The sequence below is a fragment of the Amblyraja radiata genome, chromosome 32 (genome assembly GCF_010909765.2).
Source record: "Amblyraja radiata isolate CabotCenter1 chromosome 32, sAmbRad1.1.pri, whole genome shotgun sequence".
Classification (NCBI taxonomy): Eukaryota; Metazoa; Chordata; class Chondrichthyes; order Rajiformes; family Rajidae; genus Amblyraja; species Amblyraja radiata.
Window position 1 is genome coordinate 737,726 of NC_045987.1, and position 16,515 is coordinate 754,240.

The 16,515-nt window shown below is 48.2% G+C and overlaps 1 protein-coding gene across 1 annotated transcript in view; it reads right to left on the reverse strand.

Moving 5' to 3' along the window:
- Nucleotides 1–1,820: 1,820 nt before the first annotated feature.
- The window catches only part of LOC116991008, a 75,207-nt gene continuing 60,512 nt past the window's right edge, over nucleotides 1,821–16,515 (reverse strand). Inside the window, exons 7-11 of the mRNA XM_033049265.1 lie at nucleotides 15,290–15,375; nucleotides 9,338–9,495; nucleotides 6,464–7,148; nucleotides 3,954–4,145; nucleotides 1,821–2,261 (exon numbers count right to left, since the gene is read on the reverse strand). Coding sequence (XP_032905156.1) covers nucleotides 2,034–2,261; nucleotides 3,954–4,145; nucleotides 6,464–7,148; nucleotides 9,338–9,495; nucleotides 15,290–15,375 — 1,349 coding nt within the window. The 3' untranslated portion in view covers nucleotides 1,821–2,033. The remainder of the gene's footprint in view (nucleotides 2,262–3,953; nucleotides 4,146–6,463; nucleotides 7,149–9,337; nucleotides 9,496–15,289; nucleotides 15,376–16,515) is intronic.

Below are 16,515 nucleotides of genomic sequence, written 5' to 3' on the forward strand. Positions count from 1 at the left end.
TTAGGCACTATGTTATAGGACAGAGGTTGTCAAGCTGGAAAGGGTGCAGGGTAGATTGACGAGGATGTCACCAGAGTGTGAATTGTTTTATTAAATGTGTGCAGAGCGGGGCTGGGCCCAGTGCTTGGGTGCAGTGTCTTTCTCTCTGGTCCCACACTGCCCCCTGCTGTACACCCCAGCCCAGTGCAGTGACACCAGAGAGAGCCCCAGCACTCTCCAGCAAGCAACTGCAGATGCTGCTTCAAGAAACATCCAGACAGCTGCATGAATAGGACAGGTTTAGAGGGATATGGGCCAAACGCAGGCAGGTGGGACTAGTGTTGTTGGTGTGGGCAGGTTGGGCCGAAGGACCTGTTTCCACGCTGTAAGACTCTTTGACTATGACTCTATGAGATGTTAGTTTATACCAAACATAGACATCAAGTGCTGGAGTACCAGAGGGGCCAGGCAGCATCCCTGGAGAAACAGGATGGGTGACGTTTTGGGTTGGATGAGCTGTACCAGAGTTTCCACGCTGTATCTTTAAACTAAATGCAGGAACAGAATTAGGCCATTCGGCCCATCAAGTCTACTCCACCATTCGATCGTGGCTGATCTACAGTATCTATCCTTCTCAACCCCATTCTCCTGCATTCTCCCTGTAACCTTAACCCTTGCTAACCAAGAACGTATCAATCTCGGCTTTCAAAATATCCAAAGATTTAGTCTCCACCGCCGTCTGTGGCAATGAATTCCACAGTTTCACTGCCGTCTGACTCAAGAAACATCTCTTCATCTCCTTTCTAAAGGGATGTCCTTTCATTGTGAGGCTGTGCCCCCTAGACACAGGCATATGGGACTAGAGCAGAGGAGGTGGGAGGAGCGTGTCTGCTTCTTGCGTACAGCGTGCACAGCCTAAAGTTGTGGGACAACTTGTTCTATTTGATCTTATTTAATTATGCACGCCGGGTTGATTGCATTTGTCGATACAGGGCGGCCCACATGAAGGTTGCAATCTCCCACCCAGGAGGAGCAGTAATATTAAGGATGAGTGTGACTGTAGGGAGTACACAGTGAGTTTGACTGCAGGCTTGGGCTCTTCCTGGTGTTTTGTGGATGGCACGCAGCAGGTAGAACTGCTGCCTCACAGCGCCAGAGACTCGGGTTTGATCCTGATCACGGGTGCTGTCTATGTGGAGTTTGCATGTTCTCCCTGTGACCGCCTGACTTTTATCCAGGTGCTCTCAGATGTCCTGGTCTGGAACACCTCAACAAGGGCGCAGATACGGCGTGGACGGAGGAATTGGGAGTAGGGGATAGAGTCTTTGCAGGAAGCAGGGTGGGAAGAAGTGTAGTGGAGATAGTTGTGGATTGTAATCGACGTGTCGATAGACTGGCTCCTGGAGATGGTGAGATCAAGGAAGGGGAGGGTGGTGTCCAAAAACATTCCCCCCTGCCTGATAGACACCAAATGCTGCAGGAACTCAGCGGGTCAGGCAGCATCTCTGGAGAAAAGGGATAGGTGATGTTTTTGGTTGAGACCCTTCTTCACCCATTCCTTCTCTCCAGAGATGCTGCCTGTCCCACTGAGTTACTGCAGCATTTTGTGTCTATCTTCAACAGCATCTGCTGTTCCTTCCTGCACATCATTCCAACCATGTAATTCCCTCTGGCTGATGGTGGGTAGAGTTCCCGAGAGCCATTAGGAAGACAGGTAAGAGACAGTCTCTCTCCCCCTGCACTATCCTCCCCCCTCCTCTCACCTCCCTCTCCTCTTCCCTCCTCATTGCCCCCCTTACTTCTCCCTCCTGCCTGCCCCTCCACCACCCCTCAGACCTACTTTCCCCACCCCTCTACTCATCACAGAGGCATCTATCTGCTGCTCCCGTTTGGGGAATGGGCATGAATTTATTCAAATAGTCACATCATGCTGGATTCTCATTTCAATAGGTACTTATTAAATGAAGGTGTGTATATTTGGATAGCTTCCTTGCTTCAAGATAACATTGAGGAAGAGCGAGCATGAAGCTGTAGTGATGGGTGCCAGCACTCAGTCATGCTGTGTCAGGCACTGGGTCAATAAAGGGCAGGAACAGGTCGTTGACCTCAGCTCTGTGCCTCTGCCGAATGGTCTCATCCTGCTCCGTGAGGATCTTGTGTGCGGTGCGACGCAGGGCCAGGTTTTCAGCAACGTTGTGTGGGACTGGCTTGGGCAGGTCTAGGGGCGTGCGGTTGGAGCTGGGGGTCCGGGGCCCTCTCACCTTCACCTTCGGACAGCAGGCCTGAGTGAGCAAATGCATGGGTCAGCCAGAGCAGAGCGCTGAGCGAAGCATACCCATCCCCTCAGCTTGTTGGAAGGAAACGCATCAAGGTGCAGGGACCGTACACAGGTATCAAGGTGCAGGGACCATACACATGTATCAAGGTGCAGGGACCGTACACAGGTATCAAGGTACAGGGACCATACACAGGTATCAAGGTACATGGACCGTACACAGGTATCAAGGTACAGGGACCATACACAGGTATCAAGGTACAGGGACCATACACAGGTATCAAGGTACAGGGACCATACACATGTATCAAGGTACAGGGACCATACACAGGTATCAAGGTACATGGACCGTACACAGGTATCAAGGTACAGGGACCATACACACGCATCAAGGTGCAGGGACCGTACACAGGTATCAAGGTACAGGGACCATACACATGTATCAAGGTACAGGGGCCATACACAGGTATCAAGGTACAGGGGCCATACACAGGTATCAAGGTACAGGGGCCATACACAGGTATCAAGGTGCAGGGACCATACACAGGTATCAAGGTACAGGGGCCATACATACGCATTAGCAGAGACCGTACACACTCATGAAAGTACATGGTCCATTCCCACCCATGAAGGTACAGGGATGTACTCAAAGTCCGTAGCATACGCTGTCTCATGACTACACAACACGGAGCAGTGGTCAGGTGGGCACGGACAAGCACAGGTCCATCCACTGGGCCCAGGTATTAGGTGCAAGGAGAGCACGTACGGCCCCACGGTCCCTATGCCCCACACTCAGCCATCTCCAAAAACAACAACAGAGGTAGCAAGTCATCGGCAACAGTGAGTGATGTCTGAGTCCCTATCACATGCCTCAACACAATAATGGAAGAAATGAACATCAACGATACCTGCTGATTTGTGCTGAAGAGGCTTCCTCTCTCCAGGTGAGCCCCTCCCACCAGCAGCACCAAGCACCTCCTTTATTCTCACATCCCATTTACATTGACCCCCAGGAGACAGTGAAACCCCAATACCAGTGATATGCCCAGTAATGGTGGCACAGTGCACTGCATGCCCAGTAATGCATGGGCAGCACAGTGATGCAGCTGGTAGAGCTGCCGCCTCACAGCTCCAGTAACCCAGGTTCCATCCTGACCTCTGGTGCTGTCTATGTGGAGTTTGCAGGTTCTTCCAGTCACTATGTGGGCTTCTTTGGGTGTTCCAGTTTCCTCCCACATCACACACAGATAAGTGGCCAGTGTGACCTGCTGCCGGTGTATGTGGGTGGTAGAATCAGGAGGGGCAGTGGGTGCAGGGAATGGGATTGTTCTGGGAGTCTGCAAAGACTGGATGGGTTAAAGAGGCCTTGTGTGTCGTGGTGGGATATGGAAACCTCTTGTTAGTAACAGTCACATCAACAACAGTGAAACTACGATAGTGACCTGACTCCTGATGGTGGCTGTAAACATACTATCACAAGTTCCAAGGTTCTAGGACCAGAATCAGGCCATTCAGCCCATCAAGTCTACTCCATCTTTCAATCGTGGCAGGTTTATCTTCCCCGCTCAACCCCATTCTCCTTCCTTCTCCCCATAATCCTAATAACTGAGGTGGCTTCATTTATCATCGGTGTTATTGAGTGATTGTGGACATGTGACACCTGGAATAGTCACGTTGCTGAGTTTCATTCAGTTGGTACCTGTGTTGCCGGTTCACTTCTCTCTGGTTTTTGCTCCAGGTTTTTCAGAGTTTTCTTGTGCCAGAACTCCATGTCCCGTATGTGGGCTTGCTGCTGAGAATGTAGAGAGGCCAACCTGTTCACCAGGCCACGCTTCACCTGCACCTCATCTGAGGTGGCTCTGACAGAGAGCCATGGAGCCTGCATCATCACCTGTGGGAGGGAGAGAGGGAGAGAGGGAGAGAGGGTGAGGGTGAGGGAGAGGGAGAGGGAGAGGGAGAGGTGGGTGATTCACAACGTCACCAGTGTGAGGAGGTCTGAACCCAGGTCGTGCTGAGCTACTGAGTGCGCCTCCTACATGTCAGTCTTATTACAGTTCATAAGTTATAGCAGCAGAATTAGGCCATTCGGCCCATCAAGTCTACTCCACTAGTGTGAGAGTCTAGGACCAGAGGCCATAGTTTCAAAATAAAATCTTCTCCTTTTCTTGACGTTCTTGAGAATAAGAAATCCTCTGTATTGTGTACAGTATTTCTAATTCATTATCTCCTTATGTTGGTTCATACAGTGCCCTCCATAATGTTTGGGACAAAGACCCATCATTTATTTATTTGCCTCTGTGCTCCATCATTTGTGATTTGTAATAGAAAAAAATCACATGTGGTTAAAGTGCACATTGTCAAATTTTATTAAAAGGTGTTTTTATACATTTTGGTTTCACCATGTAGAAATTACAGCAGTGTTTATACAAGTCCTCCCCCCATTTCAGGGCACCATAATGTTTGGGACACATGGCTTCACAGGTGTTTGTAATTGCTCAGGTGTGTTTAATTGCCTCCTTAATGCAGGTATAAGAGAGCTCAGCACCTAGTCTTTCCTCCAGTCTTTCCATCACCTTTGGAAACTTGTATTGCTGTTTATCAACATGAGGACCAAAGTTGTGCCAATGAAAGTCAAAGAAGCCATTATGAGACTGAGAAACAAGAATAAAACTGTTAGAGACATCAGCCAAACCTTAGGCTTACCAAAATCAACTGTTTGGAACATCATAAGAAGAAAGAGACCACTGGTGAGCTTACTAATCGCAAAGGGGGTGGCAAGCCAAGGAAGACCTCCACAGTTGATGACAGAAGAATTCTCTCTATAATAAAGAAAAATCCCCAAACACCTGTCTGACAGATGAGAAACACTCTTCAGGAGTCAGGTGTGGATTTGTCAATGACCACTGTCCACAGAAGGCTTCATGAACAGAAATATAGAGGCTGCACTGAAAGATGCAAATCACTGGTTAGCTGCAAAAACAGGATGGCCAGGTTAGTTTGCAAAGAAGTACTTAAAAGGGCAACCACAGTTCTGGAAAAAGGTCTTGTGGACAGATGAGACGAAGATTAACTTGTATCAGAGTGATGGTAAGAGCAAAGTATGGAGGAGAGAAGGAACTTCCCAAGATCCAAAGCATACCACCTCATCTGTGAAACACGGTGGTGGGGGTGTTATGGCCTGGGCATGTATGGCTGCTGAAGGCACTGGCTCACTTATCTTCATTGATGATGCAACTACTGATTGTAGTAGCATAATGAATTCTGAAATATATACACACATCCTATCTGCTCAAGTTCAAACAAATGCCTCAAAACTCATTGGTCGACGGTTCATTCTACAGCAAGACAATGATCCCAAACATACTGCTAAAGCAACAAAGGAGTTTCTCAAAGCTAGAAAATGGTCAATTCTTGAGTGGCCAAGTCAATCACCCGATCTGAACCCAATTGAGCCTGCCTTTTATATGCTGAAGAGAAAACTGAAGGGGACTAGCCCCCAAAACAAGCATAAGCTAAAGATGGCTGCAATACACCCAGTAAACTGGTGATGTCCATGAATTGCAGACTTCAAGCAGTCATTGCATGCAAAGGATATGCAACAAAATACCAAACATGACTACTTTCATTCACATGAAATTGCTGTCCCAAACATTATGGTGCCCTGAAATGGGGGGACTATGTATAAACGCTGCTGTAATTTCTACATGGTGAAATCAAAATGTATAAAAATTACCTTTATTAAAATCTGACTATGTGCACTTTAACCACATGTATTTTTTTCTATTACAAATCTCAAATTGTGTACAGAGGCAAATAAATAAATAAATTGGGTCTTTGTCCCAAACATTATGGAGGGCACTAGAAGCAGAATGAGGCCATTCAGCCCATCACGTCTACTCCACCATTCAATCATGGCTGATGTATCGCTTCCTCTCAACCCCATTCTCCTGCCTTCTCCTCATAACCCCTGACACCTGTTCTAATTAAGAATCTATCTATCTCCACCTTAAAAGTATCCATTGACTTGGCCTCCACAGCCGTCTGTGGCAATGAATTCCACAGATTCACCACCCTCTGACTAAAGACCATTTGTGGGCAGTAACCATCATTATGATGGTGATGAAGGTGTGTGCCTGTCTGTGGACTGTGTGTGGGGTTACTGGAGGGATGTCCTGTTAGTGTCCATTTCTCCAGTGTGTTGGCCTTTACCTGATGTCTTAGTACCAGCAACGGCTTCAGAGTATTTAGACAGACTTTGGAGGTTGCTGCCGCTGTCCTCTCAATGTCTGTGGCCAATCCATGAGCATCTTGTTTGGACAGTGTATCACTTGCCAGTGATGTTTCTGAAGCACGGTGTCTGTTTTTCACATTTTTTCTTGCAGCCATTTCCCCAGGAAACTGTTTAGTTTTCTTGCCTCTCGTGTTGTTTCCTGAGATTCCCTGTGGACCTTGTCTGATTTTCCTGCTCTTGTCCACATGCGTGTCCTGGGAACCTGGTCCGCCTTTGTTGCCTGAAACCCTGCATGTCAATGGCTCCTGAGGCTCCTGACTGGATTGCTTCTCCCCTGGTGTTAAACTCTCCTGGGATCTGGGAACGGACAGCTCGTCTGTGAATGGCAAACCTTCCACGCGACTCTGCTCCATTTGTCCACTGGTCAATGGCAGAGTTTCCTGACCATCCTGTGGGCTCAACTCCTCTCCTTGTTCTGCCGCTTGCTGGGGACTTTGTGTGGACTGACCCTCTCTCCGTCCTACGGTTTCCTGAGGCTCCTGTGTGGACTGTTGCTCTCTCACCTCAGTTGAAGAGCAATGCCCAGGGTCCAGCTGACGTTGTCTTTGTGGAGACTGAGGGTGTAGGGCTAGAAATAGGTTGAGGCTCCCCACTTGCAGTGACCTGTGGAAGAGAAGAAAGACCTGAATTGATAACATTCTTGACCCACTGTATCTACAAATGGTGAACTCTTATACAGCCTAATCAGGCCTGTCTATTCCCAATCATCAGTAAAGAGATTAGAGGTGTAAAGGAGCAAGGAATTACCAATAAGATGCTTATCACTGGCCAGTTTGGGCTGGGCTGGGAACTCTCAGTTCTAGACCACAGCTCTCCGACCTCTAGAGGTGAGGTGAGAGTGATTGCTCTTGAATCCATGCAGCATCTGTGGCAGTGTAGTAACATGGTAACCCGATAGAACTCAAGTCGATGGGAACTAGGGGAGAACACTCCGATGTTGTAGTCATTCATTTCACAGAGGGAGCTGCTGGAGACCAATGTCACCCTCCTTCCATCATAAGCTCAGAATGATCATTGCAAATCGCACAATGTTTATATGACACAAGACACTAGGCTTCTTTTGTGTGGATACAGGGCTGTTCCCACCATGGACTGCCCTGGCAGAATAAATACCTCTCCATCTACCCTGATGGACCTTCATCTGTCTAGAAAGACAAACCTAGTGAATGGCGACTGTGCTTCAGACAACGTTAACCAGGTATCTGGAAAACTTCTAAACCCGCCTTCATTCCCTCCGAGACCATACACCCATTTGTTCTTCTGTTCTATTGAGCAATGTAGCCGTGACACTCGACACTCTTGATGGGACAGGGATAGTTATATTCCCATTTGACACTTATCTTTCATTCAATAGAACTTGCCTAAACGTTAATTTTCTGCTTGATGGAAAAAATTTCCCTGTTACAGCATCTTATCTCTACATATAGTCAATGATTCTTCCTTCCCTGGTCTCTGAGGTAGACAAAAGGTCAGAGTGCTGAAGTTACTCAGCGGGTCAGGCAGCATCTGTGGAGAACATGGATTTTATTCTGAGGCTGTGACCTCTGGTCCTAGACTCTCCCACCAGTTGAAAAATCATCTCCACATCCACTCTATCCAGGCTTTCACTATTCAGTACCTTTCAATGAGATCCCCGCTCATCCTTCTAAACTCCAGCAAGTAGAGGCCCAGTGCCGTCAAACGCTCATTAGCAACAAAGGTCATAAGGAATAGGTGTAGAATTAGGCCATTCGGCCCATCTAGTCCTCTCTGCCATTCAATCATGGCTGATCTATCTCTCCTCCTAACCCCATTCTCCTGCCTTCTCTCCATAATTCTGACACCCGTACTAATCAAGATCACGATGATTGTACAAGGGATGAGATGAACTACCACACTGACCTTAACCTAATGCACTCCGCCTGTGGTGTATGTATCTGCTCAGGTGCCTGTCGCCCGCAGTGTGTGGAGCGTCACTATGTGTCACTGTGTGTGTGTGTCACTGTGTGTGTGTCACTGTGTGTGTGTGTCACTGTGTGTGTGTCAATGTGTGTGTGTCAATGTGTGTGTGTCACTGTGTGTGTGTCACCGTGTGTGTGTCACTGTGTGTGTTTCAATGTGTGTGTGTCAATGTGTGTGTGTCAATGTGTGTGTCAATGTGTGTGTGTCACTGTGTGTGTGTCACTGTGTGTGTGTCACTGTGTGTGTCACTGTGTGTGTCACTGTGTGTGTGTCACTGTGAGTGTGTCACTGTGTGTGTGTCACTGTGAGTGTGTCACTGTGTGTGTGTCACTGTGTGTGTGTCACTGTGTGTGTGTCACTGTGAGTGTGTCACTGTGTGTGCGTCACTGTGTGTGTGTCACTGTGAGTGTGTCACTGAGTGTGTGTCACTGTGTGTGTGTCACTGAGTGTGTGTCATTGTGTGTGTCACTGAGTGTGTGTCACTGTGTGTGTCACTGTGTGTGTGTCACTGTGTGTGTGTCACTGTGTGTGTGTCACTGTGTGTGTGTCACTGTGTGTGTGTCAATGTGTATGTGTCACTGTGTGTGTGTCACTGTGAGTGTGTCACTGTGTGTGCGTCACTGTGTGTGTGTCACTGTGAGTGTGTCACTGAGTGTGTGTCACTGTGTGTGTGTCACTGAGTGTGTGTCATTGTGTGTGTCACTGAGTGTGTGTCACTGTGTGTGTCACTGTGTGTGTGTCACTGTGTGTGTCACTGTGTGTGTGTCACTGTGTGTGTGTCAATATGTATGTGTCACTGTGCATCAATGTGCTACCAGTGTTGGCTCCGGCTGCCATGTGGGTGCACGCACTTGTTCTGAGCACGAGGGTTGTGTAGCAAGAACAATCCAGCCTGTTCATATCCAATGACCTGCAGGAAATCTCTGAGGTGGGGCTGGTTCCAAAGTGAAGCCACTGCTTTCTCCGTCAGCCGAGGGCACATGGCGGGAGGTGACTGGGACTTCTCCAACTGTAACGGGATGAAAGAGAGAAGAGAGGTTCAGGATTAAAGAATGGAAAGCAACGCCACTAACCTACCAGGTGACAACTTCCTTCTTCTAGAAGAGCTGTCAGCTCTATCTAACTCTCTCTTGAAAGCGTCCAGAGAATTGGCCTCCACTGCCTTCTGAGGCAGAGAATTACACAGATTCACAACTCTCTGGGTGAAAAAGTTTTTCCTCATCTCAGTTCTAAACGGCCTTCCCCTTATTCTTAAACTGTGGCCCCTGGTTCTGGATTCCTCCAACATCGGGAACATGTTTCCTGCCTCTCTCTTGTCCAATCCCTTAATAATTTTATATGTTTCTATATGATCCCCTCTCCTCCTTCTAACTTCCAGTGAATACAAGCCCAGTTGTTTTATTTTTTCATCGTATGACAGTCTCGACATCCCAGGAATTAACCCCGTGAACCTACGCTGCACTCCCTCAATAGCAAGAATGTCCTTCCTCAAATTAGGAGACCAAAACTGCACACAATGCTCCAGGTGAGGTCTCACTAGGGCCCTGTACAACTGCGGAAGGACCTCTTTGCTTCTAAACTCAAATCCTCTCGTTATGAAGGCCAACATGCCATTAGTTTTCTTCACTGCCCGACCCGCTGACTTACTCCGGCACTCAGTTTATTCTCTTCCTCCTTTTATAAAGATTTGTGCTACACTTACTGTCTTCCAATCTGCCAAAATCCAGGGAATTTTGGGAGATGATCACCACTGCAGTTTAATATGAAACATTTCAAAGACCCGCTTAGAATAAAAGCTGGTAGTTTGGGAACTCATGTGCTGAACAGACACTTGAACCGACTGCCAAAATTGAGTAGAGTATATACAAGGGATCTACAGTGGCTTGCAAAAGTATTCATACCCCTTGAACCTTTCCACATCTTGTCACGTTACAACCACAAACGTAAATGTATTTTATTGGGATTTTATGTGATAGACCAACACAAAGTGGCGCATAATTGTGAAGAGGAAGGAAAATGATACATGGTTTTCAAAGTTTTTTACAAATAAAAAACTGAAAAGTGTGGCGTGCAAAAGTATTCAGCCCCCCTGAGTCAATACTTTGTAGAACCACCTTTCGCTGCAATTACAGCTGCAAGTCTTTTGGGGTATGTCTCTACCAGCTTTGCACATCTAGAGACTGAAATTTTTGCCCATTCTTCTTTGCAAAATAGTTCAAGCTCAGTCAAATTGGATGGAGAGCGTCTGTGAACAGCAATTTTCAAGTCTTGCCAGAGATTCTCAATTGGATTTAGGTCTAATAAATTTAATAATAAATTTTATTTAATGGGCGCCTTTCAGACATCTCAAGGACACCTTACATAGTAATCGGAATAAAAACATATAATCGGAATATAACAAGTAATAAAGACATCACAGAGACACAAATTAAAAACAGATTTCAATCCAAAAACAGAAAATCAAAAACACAGTGTGAAGAGAGAGCAGCGGCAACCAAAGCGCGCCAGCGTCCACTCTCTCTTCACGGCAGCCATCTTGGACACAGACCTACAGGACTACAATTAGACAAAAAAAATCATCCCCCCACAGTGGATAGCACCGTGGAGGAAGGCACAATGTCCAGTCCCCACCCCATGTTCACCCCAAAGTCAGACCTATTGGGGCCACCGCAGTTGCCTCTACGGAGGCCCGATGTCCCTGGCCGTTCTCACCGGGTGGTCTTGCCCCGGCGTCGGGAGAGTCCTTTCGGCGGCTGGGCCACCTGGAACGGCCGCTTCCTGGTTGGAGCCCGCGGCTGCCGAAGCCGACAAGGCCGCGCCGGTTTGGAGCTCCCAGGCTCCCGATGAAAAAGTCGGCGCCGCCTCTCCGCACGCCGCCTCTCCGCACTGCCGCCTCTCTGCTCCGCAGAGCCGCAACCCGGAGATGTTGCTCTCGGCGGTCCAGCTCGCCAGAGCTCCAGCCCGTCGCTCCAGCGCGGCGACCCAGGCAAGGCATCGCCCGCTCCACTCCGCTCCACTCCAGCGCTCCAACACTGTGCCGCCGCCGAGGCCGAGGTGCTGGGCGGTCCCCGCCAGGAAACGGCGCTCCAAGCCCGCAGGTAGGCCACGAGGACGGGTCGACGGGCAGCCCGGAGAAAAGGCTGCCACACCGACCAGGTAGGGACCTAGAAATAAAGTTTACACCTACGATAAAGTTTACACCTACAATAAGGTTTACACCTAGGTCTGGACTTTGACTGGGCCATTCTAACACATGAATATGCTTTGATCTAAACCATTCCATTGTAGCTCTGGCTGTATGTTTAGGGTTGATGTCCTGCTGGAAGGTGAACCTCCGCCCCAGTCTCAAGTCTTTTGCAGACTCTAACAGGTTTTCTTCCAAGATTGCCCTGTATTTGGCTCCATCCATCTTCCCATCAACTCTGACCAGCTTCTCTGTCCCAGCTGAAGAAAAGCATCCCCACAGCATGATGCTGCCACCACGTTTCACAGTGGGGATGGTGTGTTCAGGGTGATGTGCAGTGTTAGTTTTCCGCCACACATGGCGTTTTGCATTTAGGCCAAAAACTTCAATTTTGGTCTCATCTGACCAGAGCACCTTCCTCCACATGTTTGCTGTGTCCCCCACATGGCTTGTGGCAAACTGCAAACTGGACTGCTTATGGCTTTTTTTTCAACAATGGCTTTCTTCTTGCCACTCTTCCATAAAGGCCCGATTTGTGGAGTGCAGACTAATAGTTGTCCTGTGGACAGATTCTCCCACCTGAGCTGTGGATCTCTGCAGCTCCTCCAGAGTTACCATGGCTGCTTCTCTGATCAATGCTCTCCTTGCCCGGCCTGTCAGTTTAGGTGGACGGCCATGTCTTGGTAGGTTTGCAGTTGTGCCATACTCTTTCCATTTTCGGATGATGGATTGAACAGTGCTCGGTGAGATGTTCAAAGCTTGGGATTTTTTTTTATAACCTAACCCTGCTTTAAACTTCTCCACAACTTTATCCCTGACCTGTCTGGTGTATTCCTTGGGCTTCGTGATACTGTTTGTTCACTAATGTTCTCTAACAAACCTCTGAGGCCTTCACAGAACAGCTGTATTTATACTGAGATTAGATTACACACAAGTGGACTCTATTTACTAATTAGGTGACTTCTGAAGGCAATTAGTTGCACTGGATTTTATTTAGGGGTATCAGAGTAAAGGGGGCTGAATACTTTTGCACGCCACGCTTTTCAGTTTTTTATTTGTAAAAAAATTTGAAAACCATGTATAATTTTCCTTCCACTTCACAATTATGCGCCACTTTGTGTTGGTCTATCACATAAAATCCCAATAAAATACATTTACGTTTGTGGTTGTAACGTGACAAAATGTGGAAAAGTTCAAGGGGTATGAATACTTTTGCAAGCCACTGTAACTGCTTCTAGTTATGTCTTATATAAAACTCCCACACCAACATCACCTGGCCTACGCATTTTATCCAAAGAGCCTGTACACCAGGGTGAGCATGTGAGGATGCAGGATCATTATAAAACAAAACAAACTACCCTTTAATTCTTCACCACTGCCCACGTTTGGAATGTATACGTACCAGCTTAGGAGGGGAAGATTGTCTGTCGTTTAGTTTAGGTTAGAGATACAGCGTTGAAACGGGCCCTTCAGCCCACTGAGACCACACCGACCCGTGATCCCCGCACACTAGCACCAGCCCACTGAGACCACACCGACCTGTGATTCCCGCACACTAGCACCAGCCCACTGAGACCACACCGACCTGTGACCCCCGCACACTAGCACTATCCTACACACACTGGGGTCAATTTTACCAAATCCAATTAACCTGCAAACCTGAACAACTTTGGAGTGTGGGAGGAAACCCTCGCAGGTCACGGAGAGAGCGAACAAACTCCGTACAGACAGCACCCATAGTCAGGATTGAACCTGTGTCTCTAGCGCTGTGAGGCAGCAACTCTACTGCTGCACCACCGAGCTGCCCGTCTAGCAGAGCAGCAATGACCCCATGGCCAGGAGCGCTGCAAAAGGCAATGGTGTGCAGTATTGACCTGGGGTTCTGCTGTGGAATAACGGCAAAGCTACTGTGTTGATAGCAGCTGATGGAACTAGCAGCATCCAGGAGGTACCAGGGCTGGGGAAACAGAGAGCTGCTTTATCAGCCAGCCTTCATGTTAGTGGAGCTGGACCGAGGCAAAGAATTAATGGCGTTGAAGTTTTACATAGAGGTGGGGAGGGGACTGATACATAGGGGTGGGGGGGGGACTGATACATAGTGGTGGGGGGGGGAGGGAGGGGACTGATACATAGGGGTGGGGGGGGAGGGAGGGGACTGATACATAGGGGTGAGGGGGGGTGGGGAGGGGACTGATACATAAATCAATAACCCCACTCTCACCATCGACGGCACCACTGTCTCCCCATCTCCCCAGGCCCGCAACCTTGGCGTGATCTTTGATTCCACCCTCTCCCTTGAGCCTCACATCCGCCATGTCATTAAAACCTCCTTCTTTCACCTCCGCAACATCGCCAAAATCAGACCCTCTCTCACACCTCCCGCTGCTGAAAGACTCATCCATGCCTTCATCTCCTCCCGACTGGACTATTGCAACTCACTTCTCCTTGGCATCAGCTCCACCTACATCAACCGACTCCAACTGGTCCAGAACGCAGCCGCCCGACTCATCACCCACACCAAATCCTGGCATCACATCACTCCAGTCCTCAAACAACTTCACTGGCTTCCCATCTCCCACTGGATCACCTACAAAATCCTGGTCCTCACCTACAAAGCCCTCCACCATCTGCCCCCCCCCCCATATCTCACTGACCTGCTCTCCCCCTACCAACCCTCACGGTCCCTCAGATCCACATCAGCCGGTCTCCTCTATATCCACAAGTCCAACCGCCGCAGTTTTGGGGACAGAGCCTTCTCCAGGGCAGCTCCCAGGCTCTGGAACTCCCTCCCCCAACTGATCCGCAATTCCGTGTCCCTCACCATCTTCCAGTCCCGCCTCAAGACCCATCTCTTCACCTCTGCCTATCCTTAGCCCCACGTCCCCCTCCCTTTTCATCTGTGCTTGAATTGCCTCATATTGTGTTTTGAACTGAATTCTGTCTTTAATTTGTGTACTAGTCATGTCTCTACTATTTATTTCATTCCCTTACATGTTTTTCCTCTACTTGCTAAATTTTTGTAAGGTGTCCTTGAGACTCTTGAAAGGCGCCCATAAATAAAATGTATTATTATTATTATTATTATAGTGGTGGGGGGGAGACTGATACATAGTGGTGGGGGGGGGGGAGGGAGGGGACTGATACATAGGGGTGGGGGGGGGAGGACTGATACATAGTGGTGGGGGGGGGGGACTGATACATAGTGGTGGGGGGGGGGGGGGAGGGGACTGATACATAGGGGTGGGGGGGAGACTGATACATAGTGGTGGGGAGAGGACTGATACATAGTGGTGGGGGGAGGGAGGGGACTGATACATAGGGGTGGGGGGGGAGGACTGATACATAGTGGTGGGGGGGGGGACTGATACATAGAGGTGGAGAGGGGACTGACGAAGGGAACATTTAGAAACATAAAGGGAAAGAACAAAGCAATAGAGTAGAGAGTTACAATGGGGATTGGTGAGCAGTCCATCAGCCACTTCAGTGTGAGGGACAGTGAATACAAACATATGAGCAAGGGTGGACCAACAAGAGGGGATAATGGTGACAACACTGAAGGCTGAGGTTGCACCATGTGTGAACAACAGCCTGGTGGCAAGGAAGGTGTGATGATACATACCAAAGTAATGAGCTGCTCTAAGATGTCACAGGTCAAGGGAAGGATCCAGATCAAGGCATTAACACACTGACTGCAGGCGCTGAGATCTGAAATCACACAAACATATCACCCCCATGAAAAATGTTCACTTCCCACAATCTCATCAACATTTCTACTTTTCACTGGTGGCTGTTTTGCACATACTGGCTGCCTAGAGCAGGCAATGGTTTAATGTCTACATTAATGCCACACGTTCCCAGTAGTACGGTGACTTGCCAACCTGGCTCATCATCTCACATCTAGGACAAGGCTTCAGGGTCAAACCCTTCTTGGAAAATGAGAAAGCCGACAGCTCTGAATGGTGTATTGCGGAGATGTGACTCAATGCCCAAAATCAGAATACCTGCACTGAAAAACTGCCAATCTATGGACATTCTCATTCTTTCCGCAGTTTATTTCATCGTCTGTTACTCAGATTAACTCTGCACCCTCTATTCTTCTGCAGTTTAATTACTCTAGCTTTCTCTACTCCCACACAACTCCTCTCTTCCACAACCCATTGCATTCTCCAGCTCTGCACTCGCTTAAAGTCTGTTCATTTACTCTAGTCTGTAAGTCATAGAAATAAACTCTTCAGTCAACTGGGTCCAGCCAATCATCAAACACCCATTTACACTAATCCTACGCCAATCCCATTTTATGTTCCCCACATTGCCATCAACTATCCCTCTACACACACTAGGGGCAATTTGCAGAGGCAATTAACCTACCAACCCGCACGTCTTTGGAATGTGGAGCACCCACTGGATAAATGGGGAACATGTGCAAACTCCACACAGACAGCACCGAGTCTCTGCTGCTGTGATGCCTTGTGCAAGATAACAGTAAAGTGAGGTTGAGGAGGGGCCTTCAAGCTTGTCTGGTTAATGATGGAGACACAGTTAAATCACTATTGATGCAAATATGTTTAAGTTATGCAAGTGCTGACTGTAGTGCAAGATTCTAAATATTTGTTTTAAAGTTATTCCCAGTCATTTTAAATCAGGTTTGACTGCCACTAAACTGCCTTTTTAATAAAACAAAATAATATCAGATTAGATTCCTTTTTCGGCTCATGTGAGGGAGAGGGAGTGAGTGTGTCAGGAGAGTGAGTGAGTGTGTCAGGTAGAATGAGTGGGGGTGTCAGTGAGTGGGTGTGTCAGGGAGAGTGAACGGGTGTGTCAGGGGGAGGGAGTGAGTGTGTCAGG